Below are 24218 nucleotides of genomic sequence, written 5' to 3'. Positions count from 1 at the left end.
GCTGCACAAGGAATTTAGGAGCAAGGCCTATGTTGGTATCCATTGCTGATGGCACGCAGCTAACTGACTCACTGAGGCTAAGCTTGCCATACAATTCCGATGTTTTCCGCATAGATTTCTACGAGCAGATTAACAGAAAACAACAATTTTCTCTCTCTTATATTTAAGAATAAAATTCTATTTCTAGGAAGACCTTACTGGAAATCCTAGAGCCTGCATTTGAACCAGATAGCCCAGCATAGAAGACTGAACTTACAGGAGCATTAGAGTCCTGAGCTCCATTGTTGCTATTATTAAGAATAATAAAAATAATGGTACTTTGCACTTGTATAGCAGCAACGCCACCTCTGCAGCCGTGGCCACACGGCTATTTTTAGCACACTCGCTGAAGCAGAGCTAGCGCATGTCTGACTATCCACGCTGTGAAACACATTCCCAGCTGCTGAGTAGACAGACCCTACGTTACACCAGCTAAATGGCCCCCTAGAGAGCCCTCTGCTGGCTGGATATATAGCAGAGATTCTTAAGCCACTCCTAACCCCTGAACCAGCCCTCCCACCCCACCCCTCATGATTTATATTACCATAACACTTAGGAGCACCAATGTGCTTGCTAGCAACAGAGCACAACTCAGGAACATTCACCCGCTCCCAGCCCCATCACACAGTGCAGTAACTTACTGATACTGCCTTCTTAGACAGTCAATATTTTTATTATCCATGCAAGAAACGCTTCACCCAACACTGTAACGTAACAGCCATTTAAATACCATGAAGTAACAACCTGCAGCAGTTTAGGGCCAGGAAGTAAACACTACTAAATCAGACTAAAACTGCAAGAGGAATTCAGACAGGCAGAATATAAGCTGGGCAGAATACCGGACCTGACTCGTGCAGAAGTGCCATCCATAGGATGGAAAGATGGCACCTCCAAGAGCACTGGGCCCTTAGCACCATCCTGGAGTAGGGTGACCAGATGTCCCAATTTTATAGGGACAGTCCCGATTTTTTGGTCTTTTTCTTATATAGGCTCCTATTAACCCCCCATCCATTGTCCCGATCTTTCACACTTGCTGTCTGGTCACCCTATCCTGGGGTCCAGATTCAGTGCGTCCTTAGAGGGGGAAAATGCACCTACCAACATCACTTCCTGCAACATCTTGTATTTGCCTTGGGAACTCTCCCAACACAAGCTTCACCCAGCTTCGCTCGTGACACCCCATAAGGCCACAGCCTGGGAACAGGGTGACACCCCTGCATTCTCACCACCTAGCAGCATATTTTAGCTGCATGCCTCCTGTTGACTCTGCACAAGTATTTTAAAAATGCCTCTTATCGGTATGTAACTCCATTTCATTACCTAGCTTTCAAGGTCTGGGGTTGTATTTTAGATACTTGTTGCAGCGTAGAAGTGGTAATGTTATTTTTGATCTAAAACATAAAAGATAGTGCTCAGAGTAGAACATCCACAGGCACTGTTAGCCAGAAGTATAGGCTTTGTTTGCCACCTTCCAGTTACAAAGTATTTTTCACGCAGCAGTACTGTTTCTACCTTATTAGACTCCACTACTGAAATACACAGAATGTGTTTAACTGAATCTACTATGGTTTCCAGAAAGCATTCAGACTTAGGCCATGTCTACACGTACAGCACTGCAGCGCATCTGGTGAAGATGCTCTATGCTGATGGGAGGGAGCTTTCCCGTCGGCATAAAAAAACCTCACCTCGCTGAGTGGCAGAAGCTATGTCGGCAGGAGAAGTTCTTCCTCCGGCATACCGCTGTGCACATGAGCGCTTATGTCAGCGTAACTTATGTTGCTCAGAGGCATGGTTTATTCACAGCCACGAGTAACATAAAAGTTTTGCCGATATAAGCTGTAGTATAGATACAGCCTAAGAATTTCAAATTCAGGCTCCAAAGAACAGCTATGGAAAGCCTTGCTCATAGCTTTAATGTCTACTTCAAACGCCAGTAGTTAACCAGAGCTGTTCTTCCAAGGGCTGTTCCTGCGGTTCATAAATCTGCGTATCTTAATTGATCCGCTGCCAGGAGCGGCGCAGCGCTCTAGAAAGAAACTGAGTAGCAGAGTCTATCAGAGACTCCGGGGAACAGAGAGGCAGATGACAAGAGATCAAAGCTAAGTGAAGAAAGGGGAACTCCAATCAGCAGGGAGAAAAAGGATTTACTCCCCCCTCCTAACTGTTTCAAAGCAGGGAGCTCTAACCTGAAGAGAGCATTACCTGAGTTATTCTCCATGACAGTGTAAATCAGTTTGCACACTCTCAGCAGCAGCATGACTTTCTTTTCAGGTGAATACATTTTCTGCATGGTCATGAACTTGACTTTAATCTTTTCAACGTCCACAAAGTCTGGTGTTGGGACATATACACCCAGTTCCTGAGGATTCCTCTGCCGCACCAGCTGCAGGTTTTCTTTTAACTGTTTCCAAGAGCCATCGACAGTATGGAACTCTTTCAGCATTGCTTCAATGTGGCCTTTCAAGGGCTTCAGGATACACTTGTGCATGGCCTTCTCCAGCACAACATCTGCAAAGGGAAACACAAGTTCATTTGATTTCATCGCCTGGAGTAGAATCAGTATTAACGTATCCACTCCCAAAGGAGAAATTAGAGTAGACGCTATTCACTCAAGTCTATGTATTAATGCAGTTGAGTTTCCAGACGTTTGCTAAGAAGGAATCAAAAGGCAAAACAGAATCTGTATTCCATTTGAATTCACAGTAGTCTGGCAAATATGGAAAACAAAATAAAAACAGACTATTCAGGTGTATGGAACATAGTGGCTTGAGTTCACAGGAGTTCAGGGAAACCTATCCTCTTGGATTTGATGGACAAGGATTTAGGGACTCTGAGTTTTGCTTTGAGTTTCAGTTTCAAACAAATCCCAACTCCATACAGTTCAGTCAAAAACCATAACTTTTCTCTGGTTTGGGGTTGAAACCATCCAGTTTTGCATAGTTTCCACCAGAAGCCATAAATCAATCCAGATTTGCTAAAACTTAGCCCAGCTTTGCCAAAAGGTTTGTGAACTTTGGCCTGTTTATAAGTTTTTCAACCGAAATGAAAATCAAACTGTTTTTGTCCAGTTCAGATTTCATTATGGAAGTTATGCACAACTCTGTCATCAATCCTAATGGTCTTTGTTTAGCTACTGGGTGCACATGGTATAGCAACCACTTGGCTTTTATTGCTACTTCACCTAGGTTTAACAACAGATTCTCTGATTTTTTCAGTGTGGACCCCATCTCTGTGCATCACCTCCTTTCCAAACCATGGGTGCACAGGTCTCCTCTTCTATCCTTCGCAGTCACACAGACCACATCACCTCTCATTCACAATCATCTAGCATCCTTATGGCAATGACAACAGTGGATCATATAGAAAAACAACTTTAGGAAAGTATATGGTCACTACATGATTAATTGTACTGCAGTAGCTCCCAAAGGCTTCAATCAGGACTGAGGCCCTATTATGCTGGGCACTGTACCAATACATAGAAAGAATCTATACCCTGCAGAGCTTTCAATCTCAGACCTCAATCCTGCAATATAACCCACCAGAGCCAGACCCCTGCCAAGTCCCACCAACTGCATTGTAGGAATGGAGCCTAAATTAGGAGATCTAACAAGTGAGGGCAAAAACCAATAGGAAGGAAGGGAGGGAGGGAGGATGAGGGTAACAATTAGGGATGTAAAAAAGGTAACCATTTAAACGATTAAAATTATATCATTTAATCGGTTAACCGCTGGGGCCGCACAGGTGGAGCTGAGGCTGAGGTCAGTAATGCTTACCGATTTCTCCACCACATGACCCCATCTCCTCTTTCCCTGCACATACTTTCCAAAATACCAACTCCTATTCCCCCCACACAGGCAGCTCCCGTCCTATAGGCAGCTCCTGCCTCCTCTAGCATGCTCCAGTCCTGCTGGTGGCTCCAATCTCCTGTTGCCACTCCTCCTCTTAGGTAGCAACCCCTCATGGAGGTAGGAAGCTGGTTCTGCCTCATTTCCATCTGCTTTTATAGGCATCCAGGCGCTTGGCAACGGAGCCTGTAGAAGCAACTACCATGTGACCCGCCAGCTGTCCACAGACCAGGCACACTGATGGTCTGTCCAGGTCAAAGTATACAAGATACAACATGAAGGGTGGATTCAGCTAACTTACCCGTAAGTCTCCATTATGCCATAGCTGCCAATTGTGACAAGATGTGACGTTTCAAATGAGTTGCATCTTATCTACAGCATTAGAGAGTGACCCAGCCAATCCCCTCCTGACCCATCCATTGAGATCAACTGCCCACCCAGCCAGAAGAAGAGCATAAAGGAATACCAGGAAGGAACAGAGGTGTAAATGGTGGATTCCAGAATAGAGTGAGAATCTTTAGACCCCATTTGGACTAACATAAGAACGGCCATACTGGGTCAAACCAAAGGTCCATCTAGCCAGGTATCCTGTCTTCCGACAGTGGCCAATGCCAGGTGCCCCAGAGGGAATGAACAGAACAGGTCAAATGATCTGTCCCCAACAGGTGCACACGAACTGGTGCTTAACTTGAATTGACTGAATGTAGAGATGGAATCAATAAAACGTTCAACATAATTTCAAATATCATGCTTTCTTCTCGAAACAAGTAGCTACACTGAATATGACTATTCAGAATGCTGCTTCCAATACACCAGCAACAGAGTGGGAAGCAGGAACACAAAGCTAGTTTTTCCAGGTAATTTTGTTTTGTCTATACAGAACCTTTAAACCAAAGTGTCTACATTTTGGGTTGCAGGAAGTGGTTGTAAATGAATTAGGGGGCTGAGGGGCCCTAAAACAGCTAGAATTTCAGTTTGGACAAATTCTCCAAGCCTTCTGAATTTTCAAAGTTTACACCTCACCATCCTTCCCCTAACAACCCCCACTAATCCTCCTCATAGCCATCTGAGACACTGCTGGGCTCACGCCCATGCTAACACAAGTTCTACTTGCCTAACCAGAGAGAAAAAGATTAACATGATCCCCCTGTTGGCATCCAGTAACCCCAGCCTATGTAAATGAAAATAACCCAAGACTGCTCCCCACACATCCATCCATGTAGAGCACATGGATCACAACAGCATCTAGAGACCTGCCCCCAGTTCTCTCACCCAACACCCGCTGGATGCAGCTCCTCCAGCCACACAGCCGTCCCTCCATCCCACAGCTCCTGTCTTTCCCCTATGCCATCCCATTTCCTTTGCCACTTCCTGGCTCCAGCCACCTTCTCATTACTTCCCTTACTCTCCTGCTTACCCCCTGGTCCCATAGCTCCGGCCTCCCCCCGCAATCATCTTCTGGCTCCCCATCTCTCACCTCAACCCCTACCTCCAGCCCCCTTGGCTCCCCAAGGTCATTTCCTCTCCAGGGCTCCTGGCTCCACCCCCATCATCTCCTGGCTCCCAGCCCTCTTTCCACTGACTCCCTTAAGCCATCTCCCATCTTTTAGCCTCCCAGAGCCACTTCTTATGCTTCTACCACTCAACCAGCTCCACCCATATGTCCCCCACTCCAGCGCCCCCCCCGTCCCACTCCCTGGTTCCAGCCTCCCCCATCAACCCCTGGCTCCTCAGAGCCTCTCATCCCCCCCCCACCAACCCCTGCTCCCCAAACCTCTACCTCCAGAGACCATGGGTCCCTCCCCAGCCTGCCCCAGATCCCCAGAACCCCCGCCCGACCTCCACCATCCCCCCCCAGAACCCTTCCCTATATCCCCCTCTCCCCCGGACCCTTCCCCAGACCTCCCCCATTGCCCCCCCCCCGGGCTCCCCAACCCCCCAACTCCAGAGAACACATCCCCGCATATCTCCCTTCCCACCACCAGCCCCACCCTCAGCCCCCGGAGCCTGCAGCCCTCACCTCTCCTCGGGTGAGGGCTGCAGGCATTCACTCAAGATCAGGTTTGATAAGAAAGTACTTACATTCATACTTGGTAGAAGAGAGATTTGTTCCCATCCAGGAAATATACACCCTCATCCTCAATGTAAATGAACTAGGATAACCCTATTTCAATATGCCACATACTATTCCTTGCTAACATCATTAATGCCCGATTTTTTTATTTATTTATGTATTTATTGGCAGTTTACCTTTAAAAAAAAACTTTACCAACTGACTCTTTAAATATCAAAAGCTCTGTGTAATTTGTGTGCTTTTAAGTGAAACACTTCTGTAGCCAGCATTTCATCTGCTGGAATTTGTTGAAGTCAAAATCAAAGGCTATTTTTTAAGTGCTGCCAAACATTACATTTAGGACCTGAACTTTCCATTCCCTGTGAATCAAAACTCCCATTGACTGACTTCAACTGGAGTTCCTTACATAGAGAGCTAGCAGGATCTGACCCTTAACAAAGACCATAATCTAAACAAATTGTGTTAAAATCATGTTTGGTGATACCAAGGCCACTGAAATGTAACAGGTACAGTTTAGATTCCCTACATCTCCTGGTTCTAATGGCAGTTGGATGTCTGTGATAACTGTCTTTATCTGAAGCACGCATATAAGGGAGCACCTGGGCTAGGATCTGAGAATAGAACACTTGCCCACGTCTTGGATTAATCACTACCTCCTGTAGTTTGAAGCTGGTGCACTTGTTTCCTATTGGGGCAAGGGACCTGTTATGTTGGCCAGTTTTCAGAGGCTAACAGATCCTGAGCAGTCTCAAAGGGCTGAGAGGGAGAATACTGCCAGCAGACTCACTCTACCAATAAGTTAGTGAGGACAAAAGATTATGATGAAGCTCTAACCTGTGTAGGGTGGTACTCTCTTCCCTGACTTCAGTCTCACGGGTCACCCTGCTTTATGGATAAAAAACAGGTAAGGTTAAGATTCTGTCACGGGTATTTTTAGTCAAAGTCAGGGACAGGTCGTGGGCAATAAACAAAAATTAATGGAAGCCCGTACCCTGTCCCTGACTATTACTAAAAATAACTGCGGAGAGGGAGGACAAACAGAGCACTGCCTGGGCTTGCAGCTGTCCCAACCCCAGCTGCTGCTCTGGCGGGCCCAGGGCTGGCCACCCATCAGCTGTATGGGGGCCCTGAGACTGACCAGCCCTGATCAGCTGTTCTAGTAACACACACACACACACACACATCCCAGCCGCTACTCCAGCACCCAGCCGTCAGCTGTTCGGGGGCCCTGGGGCTGGCCAGTGGCTAGCTGTTCCGGGGGCCACTGCTCTGGCGGGCCCGGGGCTGGCTGCCAGTTAGCTGCTTGGCGGCCCCAGGGCTGACCACTGGTCAAGTTGTTCAGGCGCCCACCCCCATTCCCTGGCTGCTGCTCCAGCAGCCCCGAGGCTGGCCCTTGGCCAGCTGTTCCAGGGGCTGCTGCTCCAGCCCCAGAAGAAGTCGTGGAGGTCCTGGAAAGTCACAGAATCTGTGACCTCTGTGATCATCATGTTAGAATCGTATCCTTAATGCGTCACTGAGATTTTTTTTAATTCTCATACTGCGGCTGTGCAGGAAGGCAAAGAGGCAAAGGTCTTTGCCTCTGCCATCACATCTGCAATTTGTCATAGTGATTCCTAACAATCCTGAGTTATCCGCAGGCATGGCCTTTGGAGCCAGCGATACCCAATGAATCAGGTTTCCCAATTTTTCAGGGAACTTAGCCTATCTTGAACTGTACATAGAGAGAGGCTGAACTGCCAAGTGCAACTGCTGACAGTGCTATGCATCGCAAGCTCCCACACAACCACTAGCCAGCTGCCTGTAGATGAGACAGCTCCTCTGCTAAGCAGTCAAGACAATCTTGCCATAAGGAAGGCAGCATAGCAGCATGAGCAGCAGCATGGTCTAGTGCAGAAATCTCCTAACTGGGATTCACAGAATAATTGCTGGTGATTCATGAATGTTGACAGTACCTGTTCTCATCCTTTCTGCACAGAGTGAAAAGTTTAATACAAGTCTGTTCCTAATGTCTTCTATTACATTACAAATCAGAGTATCTGGGAGATATTCATAAGTGTGTGTGTGGAAAGGAGTAGGGTGAGGGTGGGAATCCTTCCATATGGCTCAATTACTTCATGACACATAATAAGAAAGATGAAAATTAAATAAAGGAAAACCACATTTTGAGAAAGAAAATGTATACACTATTCAAGAGACACTGATCACGCCTAGACTTGACTAGACAAATTGAGGCTAATGGCCCTTTTTTAATATAGTGGTTTTGCACAGAGATAATCAATGACCAAGGAAGTCATTTACTTTTTCACTGCCAAAGAGAATATAACTGACAACTTGACTGCACTGGCATTTGCTTTATTTCCCATTGGTTAATTATTGTAAACAGCTGCTTTTCTTTTAATCTCAGTCTCTATTGCAAAAATCCTTCTTCCTCCCTCCCAAACTATCAGAATAAACTCAAGAACAAAAGAACATTCAATTAAATTAATAGGTGGCAAATTCAAAACTGATAAAAGGAAATATTTTTTCACACCACGTGAAGTTAGACTGTGGAACTCATTGCCACAGGAAGTTGTTGAGGCCAAGAATTTAGCTAGATTCAAAAAGGGATTGGACCTCTATATGGATAAACAAGAATATCCAGAGTGATCACAATGAATTACAAAAACTTGGGAAAGCTATTAAACCTCATGCTTCATATCATAAGGCAATTTCCAGCTATTAGAGACCCACTAATGTTCTTAATGTAGGGTTCTTACATCTTTCTCTGAAACACCTGGTGCCGGCCAGTGTCAGAGACAGGATACTGTGTTAGATAGCCCTCAGTCTGGCAATTACTATCTTCCTAATGGGCTGCGTTGGTGACCAGTGGAAATCTGGGAACTGAAAACATGGCATTTCATGAATATTTTGTAGGATATATTGCACCGACAGCCTTAGTTCCCCGTGTTTTTCTAAGGTATTGAGGGTGGGATTTTTTAAAGCACTCAGCATTGGCCTGACTCAACTGCCACTGGAATCAGTGATATAGCTCCGAATGATTTAAACAAGAGCAGAGTTTGGTCAGTGCTCAGCATTCTTGAAAATTATAGCGAGAGCGTTCAGTGGATGTTATAAAAAAAATACATATACTTCACATTTTTAAGTGCTGATGTGAGGGCCACCATCTTGGCCAATGCATTGGAGATCAAACCAGGAACCTCCAGAGCTAAAAGCATGAGCTGCTACAGCTTGAGCTTAAGTCCCAAGCCCCTCTAGCCGGGGGCTGTAACAACTCATCTCCTCAGTGGATCAGCACAAAGGGGGACCTATAACACACACTCACTGAGGGGTTCCACGTACATAATTTTAAATTAAGTCTTGTTAAGCCTTCTTTACTCAATATTTACTATTAGTCACTAGCCACAAATTGGGAACTGGAAGTGCTTTGATAAATGAAACGAAAGGCTAGCAAGTTTCGCTGTGGCTTGTAGAAATACATCTGTATCCTGTGTTGACCTGCTGTTGTGTATCTCTGCAAAGGAGCAACAAAGGACAAGTTTAAATCTGGGATGTTTGATATACTGGTCATAGCAAGTGTCTTTGCAGTCCTCCCTGCACTGAGAATACCACGGTCTTCCACCTTCCCCTGCCTTTCTCCAAGGTCCCAATTTTAAAACTTCTCTGCACTCAGTTTCCAACTACTGCTCCTCCACTGAGATTATCTTCCCCCCTTCACCCTCCAGGCTCACACACACGCCTTATTTCCCTCTATTATGACTGCATGCACTGTTCTATTCAGCACTTTGGTAATTTAAGACTGACAGTGTTGAGGGGAGATGTGCCCAGTCTGGGCAATGTCACAGCAAGATGCAGCCTGTAGGAACAGAATTTCTTGGAAGGCTGAAAACAAAAAGATCACCTAGGTACAGTGGAGATGGAAATGTGGGGGAACTGATTGCTACACACTATATACTCTGTTAGCCTAATTTGGGTTTTTCTCAACACCCCGCATACATCAGCAGGTTGGTATTACACCACATGGAGCTACGAGAGAGCTACAGTTTAGTTCGGAAAGGCTGTGCCTCCTACGCTTGGTGGACTTCCTGGCATTTCTACAGTGCCTTTCATCAGAGTATGTTAAAGCTTCTACAGACATTAAACTAAATTGCACAGTTTGCCTGTGAGATAGGTATATCTCATTACACTCTTCTTTCTTCTTACAGAAAGAAGAAACTGAAGGACAGGTAATTAAATGATTGCTCAAAGTCCCATAGCAAGTCAGGAAAAGAAACTAGAAGTCACATCTCTCAGTTCTGATTTCTCCCCACAGGATAACATTGACTCCATTTCTCAACTGTGGAACTGCCTGTGACAAAGGATGTCCTGAATGAAGGGACTGGCCAATTCCACACTGATACTAATAGGCCCTGCATTAAAATACAAACCTTAAAAAGCATGCTGTGAACAGCTAAGAGTGCCAGAACAAACAAACAATCTAGTTTATATGTAGGTGCCTTTTTCCACCACTCAACGTTTTGTTACCGGTTTGTATTTAAACCAGGACTTTCTTGGGATAGACCTAGATTTTGGGGGTCAGGAGATGTTGAGTTGTTTAGATCTTTTCTAGCCTCAACTGCCTTCAATAAGCATTCACATTAATCTTTTTCTGGCCAGAGACAGAAGAAGAATCAGGGTTGTTGTTACTGTTTTGTCAGGTGCCACAGAGATTAAACATAAATAAAGCATCCAATGTCTGCTATTCAAACATCAGTGAACTTTGAATTCAACCTGGGTTTTCCAAAACCAGTCTCAATCTCTATTTTGTGCTTATACAGCTAGACATGGATTCAACTCTTTACACACAGTTTAGTTTCTATTGACTTAAATAATAAAATGGGTTAGGACTGGACTTTCAAAGCATCCTAAAATATTAAGTGCTCAAAATCCATGGGATTTAAGTAACCAAATCCCTTAAGCTCTTTGAAATCCCACCTTAGAGCTTTATTTTAAGTTTATTTTATTGATCAACTTTAATTTACTGTCCATCAATGTAAAAACATACCCACACTGTTACTATCCTAGCAATACAGAATAAAAAGAACAAGTTCCCAGATTTAGAAGTGAGATTTTCAAAGGCACAAAGGGCAGATAGGCACCCAACTCCTATGCAATTGAGGCACCTAACTCCCCTTTATGCCTCCACAAATCTCCCCCATCATTTCCAAATTGGTGCAAAAGAGGAATACATGCATTCTCTGCCGAGTCCTAATGCACAGGAGCCTACTCTTTGTTCTTACCAGGGGAAGGTTGTTATTTCGTAAAGGGGTAGCAGTCTACAGCATTAACATTAGGTTGCATCTGTCAGGAATAATTAGAAAGGCTGGTGCATGTTCTTTTGACGGTTTGGCAGAAGTTAAACTATTTCATCTGCCTCTCTCTGGAAAACCTGGAAGATTTTCTCCAATATTTTTTGTTTTCAGGAGTCTGAGAAAAACTACACATGGTCACGCAGATAATTAAATAGAACCCTCAGAAACTGGAGCTCTGATGCCTAAATACTTGGGGCTTGACTAAGCCCAGGGTTACACCAGCTTCCTGAAGCATAACCTAGGATATGGGGGAGCCTCTTGAAGAAAGTCTGACCGGCTGCAGTGGAACAAGCTGGCCAAAACACTTTGTTTGTTGGGGGGGAAAATGAGGCAGGAACTGGCTAGTGCAGCTCTCAAAGTGTGCAGAACAGGCCAGGGAAGAGGAAACAGTCAAGATGCCCAAAGTGTCCTGTATCCAGCCTCCACCAGGCCTAGTGGCAACATAAAGCTGCCCTTCCCCACAGAAGGGCAGTCACCTCTCCTCCTCCTGAGCATTCTCAATGGGGCGCAGCTGCGCCTACTGGCTCTAAATCTATCCACTCTTTTTGGCATGGACCATGACTGCCTCTATGGGCTTGTCTTCACTATGGAGCTAAATCGGCACTGCTGCAATTGATGCAGTGGCATCGATTTAGCGGGTGTAGTGAGGACACGCTCAATTGATGGAGAGCGCTCTCCCATCAATTTCTGTACTCCACCTCAACGAGAGGCAGAAGTAATGTCGGCAGGAGAGCATCTTCTGTCAACATAACGTAGTGTGGACCCCACAGTAACTAGATCTAAGCTACGTCGACCTGAGTTAGGCTACTAATGTAACTCAAACTGGGTCGCTTATATTGACCGGCAGCTGTAGTGTAGACCAGGCTTATGTCTGTAAATGGCCTAGCACAATGGGATCAGAGCAAGTGTATATAATCATAAAATAAACATTTATTAATAACCACCACCAACACCACGGCATACTCTATGAAGGATATTAAAAGGAAACATCTTCCAAACATGCCAGAAGGTGCAGCATATCTATAAGCAAGTTAGATGTACCTACAGTAAGAGCCTTTGGTTATGTCTACACTACAAATATAAGTCGACCTATATTAGTTCAACTTACAGCCACCGCAGTAATTACTGTGGTGGTGCATGTCCACACTGCCTTCCCTTGGGTCAGTGGTGCATCTCCTCACCAGGAGCACTTCCACCGACCTATGAGGAGCAGGTTCCTGTGGGCTGCCCCAATGCCTGTTCCCCGCTGGGAATGGGGGGAAGCTGCCTGGGGCTCCTCGCCCCCACCTCATTCCCTGCCGGGAGCAGGGGGAAGCCACCCGGGGATTCTTGCCATCCGGGAGTGGAGTTCCACTGCCCCCGCTTCTCTCCCACCCCACCCCCGCCTGCTCCCCAGGACTCAGGCAGCTTTGTCAGTTTCACAGTTCACTGAGCTGTGAAACTGACAAAGCTGCCCAGTTCCAAACTGGGGTTGGGCGGGATCCAAAGCCACCCCGGCTTCCAGCTGGGAGTAGGGGTTCAAAGCCGCCCTGGGTTTTGGCTCCCAACGAGGAGTGGGAGAAAGCCCCCTGGGTTTCTCACCCCAGCTCCCAGTTAGGAGCAGGGTCCAGCCACTCAGCTCTCTAGGGGAGCAGGGGCTTTTTTTTTGTCAATTTGAGGGCTCCTGCCATGAAATTGACAAGACAGGTGATGTAAGGGATGTGGTGTCTACACAGACGTAGTGTTGCCCTAACTACACTGACATAAACCTAATGCCTCTCGTGGAGGTGGAGTTATGATGTCAGTGTAGTAAGGCACTTAGATCAGTGGGAGGAAGGCTGTAGTGTAGACACTGACATAATTAGGCCAACATAAGGGGCCTTATGTCGACCTAACTGTGTAGTATAAACCAGCCCTTTGTCTCATAATGTAACTTTAATAGGAATCATAAATTAACGAACTATTTAGCTGTAGTCACAAGTCTGGTTGCAATTCAGTACCAAAACCGTGAAATAAAACACTAGATGGGAGATTAGACTGGTCTTTGTTCTGTTGTAAAAGATTCTGCTATGTAGGACGACTAAGTCTGTCTGCCACATAGCTATCTGTTTAGGTCAGCAACATTTAATGTTCCTGCTCTGCTGTGGTGTTTTGCGGGCTCCAGGAGTGGTGAAAGCAATAGATTGTTCAAATGCAAGTTCCATGTTTGCTTAAACTTCCTCACTGTATAAATTATTTAGAAGAAGCTGCACAAAGAAAGTCAGACGCTCAATCGCTGAAGAAAACTAAGGCAGTTTAGTTACAGTGCTCAATAACTTCAGTCACTCTAATTTACCGAGACATTCAAAAGCAAGCATCATTTTAGCAAGCTATTATGAGACGCACCGGCTGGATTAAACCACACCCTTGCAAAGAACAGTGAAAGTTAAAATCAAACCTTGACCAAATCACAAAAAAGAAGCTCTATTTCTTTGTCAAATATCTAAGATTATGCAGAAACACAATAGAACCGATACTTGTATAGAGCAAAAGCCCAACACACAACGTCCACACAATACTTTTAGTTTTCTAACTAAAGCAATCAGAATCTTTTAAATACTCTTGATTTACAGGAAACTTTTCAGAGCGTATTATTTGCCTGGCAGTACTTGTTAACCTCACTCCCTCATTGTTGAATAGCAATGTGACAAAAGCACCTCTTACTCAATACGTTCCAAAATTTCAAAACAAAAACACTAACCACTGCCAGTGAAAGAAATATCTGCCAATTTTAAAAGTCACTAAATTATTCACTCGCCAAACTGTTAGGACACTGAAGTGAGGGGGGAAAACAAGCGAATTATGACTGAAATGAGCTCACGAGGAAAGTATTTCTCCTTCAAGGATGTTTACCTCGTCAATGTGGCTTACAAACTCTTTCACTAACACCGCTGAGAAACATCAAGACTAAGGGACAGTCAGAGTTTTTGTACAACCAGTTCACTTTGTACATACACAAGTCATTGTCTGTTAGCAGAACACGTGTATCCATCCAACTATTTCACTTTTGTGCATACACAAATCCCTGACTGTTATAAACATGTATATCCAACTATTTCACTTTTGTTCATACATAAATCCTTCTCTGTTAGTAAAATGTGAACCCAATCATCCAGTTCATTTTCAGACACTTATAAAACACTTACAAACAGAGGGGCACAGAAATCCAGAGATTAGCATCTCCCTCTCCTTTTTATAAAAATCTCTTGTGGAGACAGTGAAAGTTGCCAATAGTGAATGAGAGAGTATTTCGAAGTAAGTTATGAAATCTCTCCATGTCACCATCTGTTTTTCATTTCCAATGTATTTTAATTTTATGGTTGCCATATATGATTAACATATGGGGGGTGCACGTGTGTGTATGTACACTGTTTTAATTAAATACTAAAAATATTTCCACATACTTCAGAGAAAAAACGCAGTGTAGAATCCGTCAATGTAACATTTCAGCACTGAAATTTTTTAAAAAAATTAGTCACTTGTAAATTAAGTCCAACATTCATCATTACAGTTTTAAGACAACTTCTCAAAAACTCTTTTCATTCTAACATAGTTGTATGGAACTTTTGCATTTGAGCTTTAAAAAACACAAAAACAAAACAAAAAAATCAGTGGTTTTGAATTTTGCTAGAAAAATCTATATCCCCAAATCTGGTTCAAAGACTCAGACCACGGATTCAGATTTTTTTTTTTTTTTTAAGTGCCCTGAAAATAGAGACACAATGGTTCTTACCTATTTGGTCTTCTGGAATCAGTGACTCAATGGGGGGGTCCAGTTCAGAGCTCTGTGACAAATAGTTCTTAACTTGTGTCATGAACTGCCGAATTGTCTGTAACATGTCAGTACTCGAAACGTGGCATTCCTTGTTTTCCTGGAGAAAGCTGACATAGTCCTGCACCAGGCACCCAAAATACGTGCGCTTGTCCTGGGACAGCTCTGCAATTTTCTTGATCATCCTCTTTTCGGGGGTCATGAAAGAACTGAACACCCCACTTACTTTCCTCAGCTGGGATTTCACAATCTTGGGAAGAACAAATGAACTATTCCGTTTCTTTTTGGGCTTCAAAGGGGGTGCCATGCTTTCCTGGTCACTTTCCCCTTCAAAGTCCTCCAGGCTGCTGTTAGTGTCCCCTTCGTAGCCAAACAACGGCATACTACGATCAAAATCCAGCGAGTCAGATGAGGAGGTGGAAATGCTCATGTCGCTCAGTCTCTGCCTGCCTCCATTCCACTGTACTAGTGACTCAGAGTTTGTAGCCAAGGTCTTTCTGCAAGCTGTTAAATTTTGCTCACACAGGGCTTCACCTGGATCGCAAGCAGTTTCTGACCCTCGCACTGAGTTATGACTAGATCGAATTACTGCCACGGTCTTTGCATTACCTTCCCCTTCTAAGCTAACAGCCTGCTTCTTTAGACGAGGAGGCGGAACAGGGGTTGGTTTCTTCTGCAGCAAATCCAAGTTCCTATATTTGTTATGGTTGACTGTTCCTGGCATGCTCGCCTGCTTTATAGACGTGGAGAGCTGTGGACTTGTGAGAAGGCTATTAATAGAAGGTGGTGGAGGTCTGGGTGGGGGGGAGCGAGGCTTCTCTGTCCCATTCACATCTTGAGTTCTTGGGCTCTGTCTTTTCAAACTTCCACTAACATCCTGGCTGTGCACTTTTAAGAAGAGAGGATTAATAAAACACAAGGCTCCATTGGTCTGGCTACACTCCAGCTCCGAAGGCGTTCTGGTTCTTATAGAATGCACTCCATTTATAAGGCAGAGCTGACGTGAGTCTTTGCAAGCATTGTCTGAGGGCAGAGGCCTACGGGGAGGTGAAGGATTTGGGGGGTTGTTGTTAGCCGGAGAGCTCCAAAAATCTGAAAATCATTATTGTGTTAACATAAGAATTTAGATATTATGCAGTTGGCTTTCAGAACATTAAACTCAATATAACAATGTTGAAGCATGGAAAACTTTAGGCAAACTTTTCCTTTTTAAAATTTTTTCTTAATAAACCTCATAAAACACTGCCAGACACAACTGAATGCTAAACCTTCAGGCTGCAGCTATTTGTCTACAGAGTTTATAAATATCTTGGCCAATGTGAATCTTCATAGCAAGTAAATTGGGATATACAGAAAAGAATGATTGCTATAAAGTATGCATTATTCCTGTTTTGAGACTCAAATAGACCCTGAGCTAATACCCCGGACCTTGATTAGAAAATAAGAGCCAGATTTTCAGCTTGTGTTAATCAGCGTAGCTCCACCATCATTAGCAGGACTATGCTGATTTACACAACCTGAAGGTTAAGACCTGGGAATTTGCAAATAAACTATATTTTTTGTTTGGAGTAAAAAATAAAACAAGTTAAGCATGACAAGATTGGAATCAGTTTTTCTCCCCTTGGCAGATACTATCTTTAGCCATGCTGATCAGGCGTTCATGTCTCTAAGTGTTTCAACCTGCAGCTGTGCATTTGTAATAATTACACAATTTGTTTGAGTTTTTTAAGATACTCAGCAGCATATAAATAGATTGAATATGCAGGGCCATCAGCAAAAACTGTACTAACACTAAAATCTGTACTAGCTTGTCAAATTGTAACTGCAGTCTCCTCATAGCCCTCAGTAAAACATCTGTGAGAGTCTATGGAAATCAGACAACAGTTCCTTCAGCAACCCCATAGACTCCTGTGAACTATACTACAGGTGTTCAACATGCTTCAGCTTGACTCAAAAATGAAGAAACCAGACAGAAATAAATTCGGGCATTAACTGACAGCAATGTTCAAAACTATCTAGATGCTTATATGGCCCCTATTATCACAGCAACTGAGTGTGTCACACAAACAAATTTAACGTAAGAACAGCCATACAGGGTCAGACCAAAGGTCCATCTAGCCCAGTATCCTATCTTCTGACAGTGGCCAGTGCCAGGTGCTTCAGAAGGAATTACAGAATAGACAGTCATCAAGTGATCCATCCCGTTGCCCATTCCCAGCTTCTGGCAAACACAGGCTAGGGACACCATCCTTGCCCTTTCTGGCTAATAGTCATTGATGGATCTATCATCCATGAATTTATCTAGTTCTTTTTTGAACCCTGTTATAGTCTTGGCCTTCACAACATCCTCTGGCAAGGAGTTCCATAGGTTGACTGGGTGTTGTGTGAAGAAATACTTCCTTTTGTTTGTTTTAAACCTGCTGCCTATTAATTTCATTTGGTGACCCCTAGTTCTTGTGTTAAGAGAAGTAAACAACACTCCCTTCCAATTGGTCTTCACAATACCCCGTGAGGCAGAGAAATGCTATTAACCCCATTTTACATATGAGAAACTGAGGCACAGAGACACTAAGGGCTTGTCTACATTACCCACAGGATTGACGGGCAGCGATCAATCCAGCAGAGGTCAATTCCGCTAAGTGCTCTCCCGTCGACTCCGGCACTCCACCAGAGAAAGAGGTGCAGGCGGAGTGGATGGGGGAGCATCAGCTGTCGACTCACTGCAGTGGAGACACCGCGATGAGTAGATCTAAGTACGTCGACTTCAGCTACATTATTCACGTAGCTAAAGTTGCATAACTTAGATCAATCCCCGGGCCCAGTGTAGACCAGGCCTAAGTGAATCATCCAAGGTTACATTGGAAGTCTGTGGTGGAACAGGAAATTGAAATTGGGTCTCCTGACTCCCATGCTTACACCTAATCACTAGACCATTACTCCCTCAGCTTTCAAACATATTATTAGTTTTCAAAACCAAGGGCACAAATTCAGCCAGAGGAAGTCCAGGGATAGGGGTTACAGACCTGCAGCACCCAAGCAGTGGTGCTCTCAGGTATTCTGTCTGCACAGGACAAACACAAGCAGAATAACTCTAGGTATGGATGTAGAGGAGAGCTTCTGAACAGTGGCATATGCACCTCCTTTGGACAGATTCCTCTAGTAGGTGTTGCCATCTATACAAGGGTCTGAGATGCCAATGACACTCCAACCCAACTCATCATGCCCTTCTTTGGATACACTGACCAAACAAACTCCCCCTAGAGAGTGTTTGCCCCATAGCCTGGCTGCAGCCAGTGTAAGTCTAAACTTTCATTAGTTACCTAAAGTTGCAGATTATCAAGGCAAAAGACAACACTCTTCAGCACACTTTAAACTGACTTCAGTGACCAGAGTCTTATAAAATGATCACCACGGTTACTGCTGCAAAACAAAATCCAGAGCCACCTCAGGGGCTCACTGCTGTATAAAATCCTGTGAAGTTCCCTGTGCCCAAGTCCTATTACAGTGCAAATCACTGTGCTAGGTAGTGCACACAAAAGTTTATTAGGCCAAATTCTGCTCTCAGTTAAATGAGTAAGAGGGCCAGATCCTGAAAGGTGCTGAGTGCCCGCAACTCCCACTGACTTCAAATATAATTCAGCATGTCCCCGAGGTGCTCAACCATATCTGTTTCAGGCCCATGTTCAAATTCTGCCAGGTTTCACTTCTGCTTTAGGCTCAAGGCACATTTTGGGATGTGCCCATATTTGTTTTAGCAGTAGAACTAAGCATTTCCTAGGGACACTCCCCTGCATTTTCCCTCCCACTTGAAAATACTCATCATACCATTGTGAATACATATATTTGACATGTGTTTCTACTTGCGTTCAGATCAGCACACCTCTGAACAGTCAGTCCTAAATCGCTTTGCAAATGTAAGCATGTGCCAATCGGTGTACAGAATGCTGTTCATGATGAATTCCATTCAAAACCTTCCAGCAATTACCAAACTAAGAGCTATGCTGTACGAGCCAATAACTGCCATTCCACTTTCAGCTGCATGTGCTCTAACCTACAATGCATGTGGGACTGCACCAAACCCTTGCTCTCGGGACTATGGGACTGTATTTGGATCAGTATGAGGTGTTCTGTTGGACAGAGTGCATATAGCTAGACAGAAAGTAGGGGGCAGCAGTATAGCAAACAAAATCACAGAAGCTTATCAGCAGGCTAGGAAGGCAATAGAGTGCCACTAAGTGGGAGAATTAAGCTACTTGCAACAAAAAAATCATCTTTAAAAAAACTAACTGGGCCATCGTTTACCAATTTTTTGTGAAAGTACTATTTGACTGATATGTTTACAATGACACAAGGCAATAAACCTATGTAAATAGTCACACTTACTCAGTCCCAGCTGAGCAATGTCTTCAAGTTCAGCTTCTGTCTTTGCTGCCGCAATAGCATGAGGCAATTTCAAGGTGAATGGCAGGACATCCCTTGTTTTAAAAGGAAGAACAGTATTGGTAATTTTTGCAATTATTTCCATATTTTAAATTTTTCATTATTTCCAGCATATGCAATGACTACAGGTCAGATTCTCATTTACAGCAAAGCTACTTTGAACTGCTCTGCCAGTTTAAAGGGGCCATAAAGTGAGTATGATGTAATTAACAATCTTTTAAGCCCCACTGGTGTAAAGAAACTTTAGTGTAAATGAGAATTAGTCCCCCAATGTTCCTTTCTTCTGGACTGACTCTCTCTGTCCCACCCACTTTTCCTCTTATTACAGCAGTAGCTTTTCCACTGCTCTTTTAGAGTATGTCAGTCTGATTATTGAAACATTCATCTGCCAAAATCAGCACTTTACCCAAAATTCCTATTTGTGCATAAAACTTGAGTTTTGTTCCAATTTAACCTCCAGTTTTCAAAAAGAACCTGAATGAAGACTTAAGACAGAGAATACAGAAGTGCTTGTAAACTCTGTCAGTCTGAACATACCTTTAGTTTGAAAATTTTTTTACAATAAATATAACTACATTCATACTACTGTCACCATATCTGTTTTCTACTCAATACGTATTAAAATAATAAATGGATGTTTACATATGGGACTCCACAGATGGTACTTAACTACAAACCACATCGACTATATAAATCCTCTGAAACAAGAACTTAAGAATTACTTTGTCTAAGTACTTTGAGTAAGCATTTATTACATTGTATATTAAATCTCTTCTCTACCCACTTGTTTATACTTGGTACCAGTGCATTTTTAAACACCAGAGTCTGAAAAACTGCAAAATCTGTATTAGAAGTACCTGTGTACTGAGAGTAAGGAAATAAGAACTGCTCATGTAGCAAAAATGTCCTACACACTTTTATGTACATTCAGATACAACTGGTATCAATACAGGTGATTTATTTTCAGAACTGTAAGCACATTGAGCATCTGGTGTAATACAGACAACAGCTCTTTGATCAATGAATTGCCATATTTGATGTTTACACCCTCAAAAATCAGCAACAGCAAACTCCAAACCGATGAAAATCACAAACGTTTGCAGTGAGTTGACATACTTACTAACAAGTAATTGAAAGGACACTGTCAACATCTCCATGGGCCAAAATCTGAACTCCATTTTAATCTAGGGAGGAATGTCTCCAAATGCTAAATATACAGAGTAAAATTCTGATCCTCCTTAAGGCTATGGCAAAATTCCCATTGATCTCACCGGGGCACAGATTTCACCCATCAGCTGGGATTTTCAAAACAGCCTAAAGAAATCAGGCACCCAAATCTTACTGAATTTCACTGTGACTTTGGTACCCAGCTCTCACAGGCTCCTTTGCAAACCCCAGCTGTATTTTTTTAAATTCTCCATTCTTGTCAAGAATCTATTCTGTTTTCTCTTTGGCCATGTCTACACTTATCGGGGATCGACACTGCTGTGACTGATGCAGTGGGGGTCGATTTAGCAGGGCTACTGAAGACCCGCTAAATCGACCGCAGAGCACTCTCTGGTTGACTCCGGTACTCCACTGGAACAAGAGGAGTAAGGTAAGTTAATGGGAGAGCGTCTCCCTTTGACGCCAGTGTGGTGTAGACACCGCAGTAAATCAATCTAAGCTACGTCCACTCCAGCTCTGTTATTCACGTACCTGGAGTAGCATAACTTAGGTCTACTTACCCCGGTAGCGTGACAAGGCCTTAGATATACTAAGAGATGTCATATACTCCCTCTGCTGCTCTGTCACAGTCACTGACTACAGCTTCCCCCAGTACTTTGCATATTCCCACTTATATCCCACATGATGCCAAGACACAGTCTGAAAAGGATAGGAACGGGAATGTTTTCTGCTGCTTGAGAAAGAGCAAAATAAGATATTCAAAGAAAGACATTGGCAGGGAAATAAACCGCAAGCTTCTAGGAGAATCTTGCTAATGTCGGAAGGTAAAAAAAAAAAAAAAAAAAAATCAATCTATTAAAACCCCTGGATATGATTTCAGGTGCGGGTGTCTTTATGAATATCCAGGTGTAGCATTTTGGAATAGTTACAGCTATGTGTGGATTTGCATCACCCTTCTATTTTCTCCTCACTTTTCTTTGTCTTTCTCTGTATGAGGGTGCAGCAAGAAAGGAAGCAGGGCTGCAAATTGGTGCACAGCTGCAGGGACGGTGCAGTCTTGCATCCACCCTTGCAATTCCTGATTTTCCCAGGCAGGATGATTCCATGCAACTGCTGGGCCTTAACTGGAAATTCAGGATCAACCTTGCCCTGAACAAAAATGAATGTAAAGCCCCATATGGAAAATTAAAAGCTATTTTGACAAAATGGAATTTTAAACAGAGTGTGAATGGGGATGAGATAGGGGACCTTTCGCTGCTAGGTTACCAGTTTCAATCCAGTCTGGCTCAGTCACTCTCTGAGTGCTGTTAAGTTATTTATATGAATGAGCTTGTCTTCTACCATGTGCATCTATAGCAGGAGTGGGCAAACTACAGCCTGCAGGCCGGATCCAGCCTGTCAGGGCTTTGGATCCGGCCCGCAGGATTGCCCCCCCATGGTGCCGCAGGCCCCGCGCCGCTCTCAGAAGCAGCCAGCACCAAGTCCCTGCAGCCCCTGGGGAAGGGGAGGTAGAGGGCTCTGTACATTGCCCTTGCCTCCAGGCACCACCCCCCGCAGCTCCCATTCGCTGGCAACAGGGAACCACGGTCAATGGGAGCTTCGGGAGAGGTATCTGGAGGCACGGCAAGGGCGGTGTGCGGAGCTCTGTGCTCCCCCTCCCACAGGGGCTGCACAGGGATATGGTTCCGGCTGCTTCCCGGAGTGGTGCGAGGCCAGGGCAGGCAGGCTGGGAGCCTGCCCTGGCCCCGGTGCGCGCTGCTGCCACATCGAAGCCACTTTAGGTAAGTGGCACCGGGCTGGAGCCCGAACCCCTCCTGCACCCCAACTCCCTGTCCTGAGCCCGCTGTTGCACCCCACACTCCTCCTGCACCCCAACCCTCTGCCCTGAGCTCCCTCCCACACCCCGCACTCCCTCCCGCACCCCAACCCACTGCCCCGGCCCTGCATACAATTTCTCCACCCAGATGTGGCCCTCTGCACAAAAAGTTTGCCGACCCCTGGTCTCTAGCATCTAGCACAATGGGGTCCTGATCTTGGGGGTTCTGTGTGCTCCATAACGTAAACAACAACAAGAAGGTTGGTGCTCTCAGTCTCCAGTGGGTAAATATTCACACTGCCATAAATCACCACCATAACCAACAATAATTGGCAACCTTGTTGGCAGTCTGAGCCAAGGAGATCCAACTCCGCCTTTAGAACAGATTCCCCAAGATATGAAGTTTGGCCTTACTCTACCTGTTCTATGGCTAAACATAGGACTTGAGTCCCCGGAGCTATCAATCCGGGACTTGTGACAAGTACTGAATTCACAGTAAGATGAATTTAAGGGGCACATATCAGGCACTTCAACACACATGCAACAGGGAGAACCAGTGAGGCAACTGTTTAACAAGACCATCATAACACTGAAATCTGTCAAAACTTTCACATTTTTTCTTCAGTTTACAAATCTTTTGTTCTTAGCTTCAGTTCATACTCTCTTGTTATTTAGCCAGTTATCCTCTAAAACAGTCTACTAATATTTATAGATTAGTAATATTTATACTAGACTTAACGTGGCTAGCAGTCTAGGTACTTATCTAAACCAAGAAACAAATGGAAGTCAACCCTACCCAACCTTGGCAAAAGGAGATGATGATGATGAATATTTATACCATATTTAATCAAGAAAATCCTTATGGACGGTTACTCATTTTTAAGGATGTCTAGCAAATGCTACTCAAAACATAACATAATACAATCTTACCTGCTAATACAGTAGAAAGCGATGAGCCTGAATAAATCAGCAAAACTTATTCCAGAGCCCTCCAAAGAAAAGGCTGCAAAGAAAGATTATGAAAAAAACAGATCAGTCTTTTAATGCACATTCCAAGAAACCAGGCTTAATATAAACACTCCTGGCTTTTGCACAGCGTAAGTAGTTTGCAGCATCAAACTGACTACTGTTTTGTTAATCAAAAACAATTGTGTGGAGGAGTATGTGTCTCAGTCAAAAACATTCTAGTAAACATACCGATAGTCTGGGCAGTGGGTTTGTTTTTTACATTCCAAACGTGTTCTAATCCTTGGGAAATGAATCAAAGAGATTAAAATTGCACAACTTCTAACAGAACAGCCAGTCAACACTGAGACCTTGTGTTATTCATAGTCCTAATAGAGACAAGTTAATTAAAAACCTCTTTCCTTCTCTTGGCACCCATCCTTTCCATTTTTTGCCTCAATTACATTAGCAGCAATACAGTAACCACTGGTAAGGATCGGTGGCAAATCTATGAATCATTCTCCTTTTAACAAAACTCTTCAATCAAGTCTCATTCACACTAATGCTTTGTGATAGCTATTACGAATTCTTTAGCTAAATATTTTTTTCTAATAAAGTTGCACTAGAACTTTTCTAAAAATTCAAACACTGTTATTTTAAATACACAGAAATAATAAAGATCTTTACCATGTAATTTCCACCATGGTTTTGTATTGATATCAATACATGTTTACAGATCATGGATAAATATTAA

At 43.9% G+C, this 24218-nt stretch overlaps 1 protein-coding gene across 8 annotated transcripts in view; it reads right to left on the bottom strand.

The window, feature by feature from the left end:
• The window catches only part of RIN2 (Ras and Rab interactor 2), a 141508-nt gene that overhangs the window by 9865 nt on the left and 107425 nt on the right, over nucleotides 1-24218 (bottom strand). For 7 of the 8 annotated variants that reach the window (XM_048842450.2, XM_048842448.2, XM_048842447.2 and 4 more), the window contains 4 exons: nucleotides 23450-23522; nucleotides 19480-19571; nucleotides 15058-16188; nucleotides 2242-2547 (listed from right to left, as the gene is read on the bottom strand). In XM_048842450.2, the coding sequence (XP_048698407.1) occupies nucleotides 2242-2547; nucleotides 15058-16188; nucleotides 19480-19571; nucleotides 23450-23522 (1602 nt within the window). The remainder of the gene's footprint in view (nucleotides 1-2241; nucleotides 2548-15057; nucleotides 16189-19479; nucleotides 19572-23449; nucleotides 23523-24218) is intronic. The other variant, XM_048842454.2, reaches the window with a different exon arrangement.

The sequence above is a fragment of the Caretta caretta genome, chromosome 3 (genome assembly GCF_965140235.1).
Source record: "Caretta caretta isolate rCarCar2 chromosome 3, rCarCar1.hap1, whole genome shotgun sequence".
Classification (NCBI taxonomy): Eukaryota; Metazoa; Chordata; order Testudines; family Cheloniidae; genus Caretta; species Caretta caretta.
Note: the sequence above shows the minus strand (reverse complement) of the source record. Positions and strands in the feature narration are given on the sequence as shown.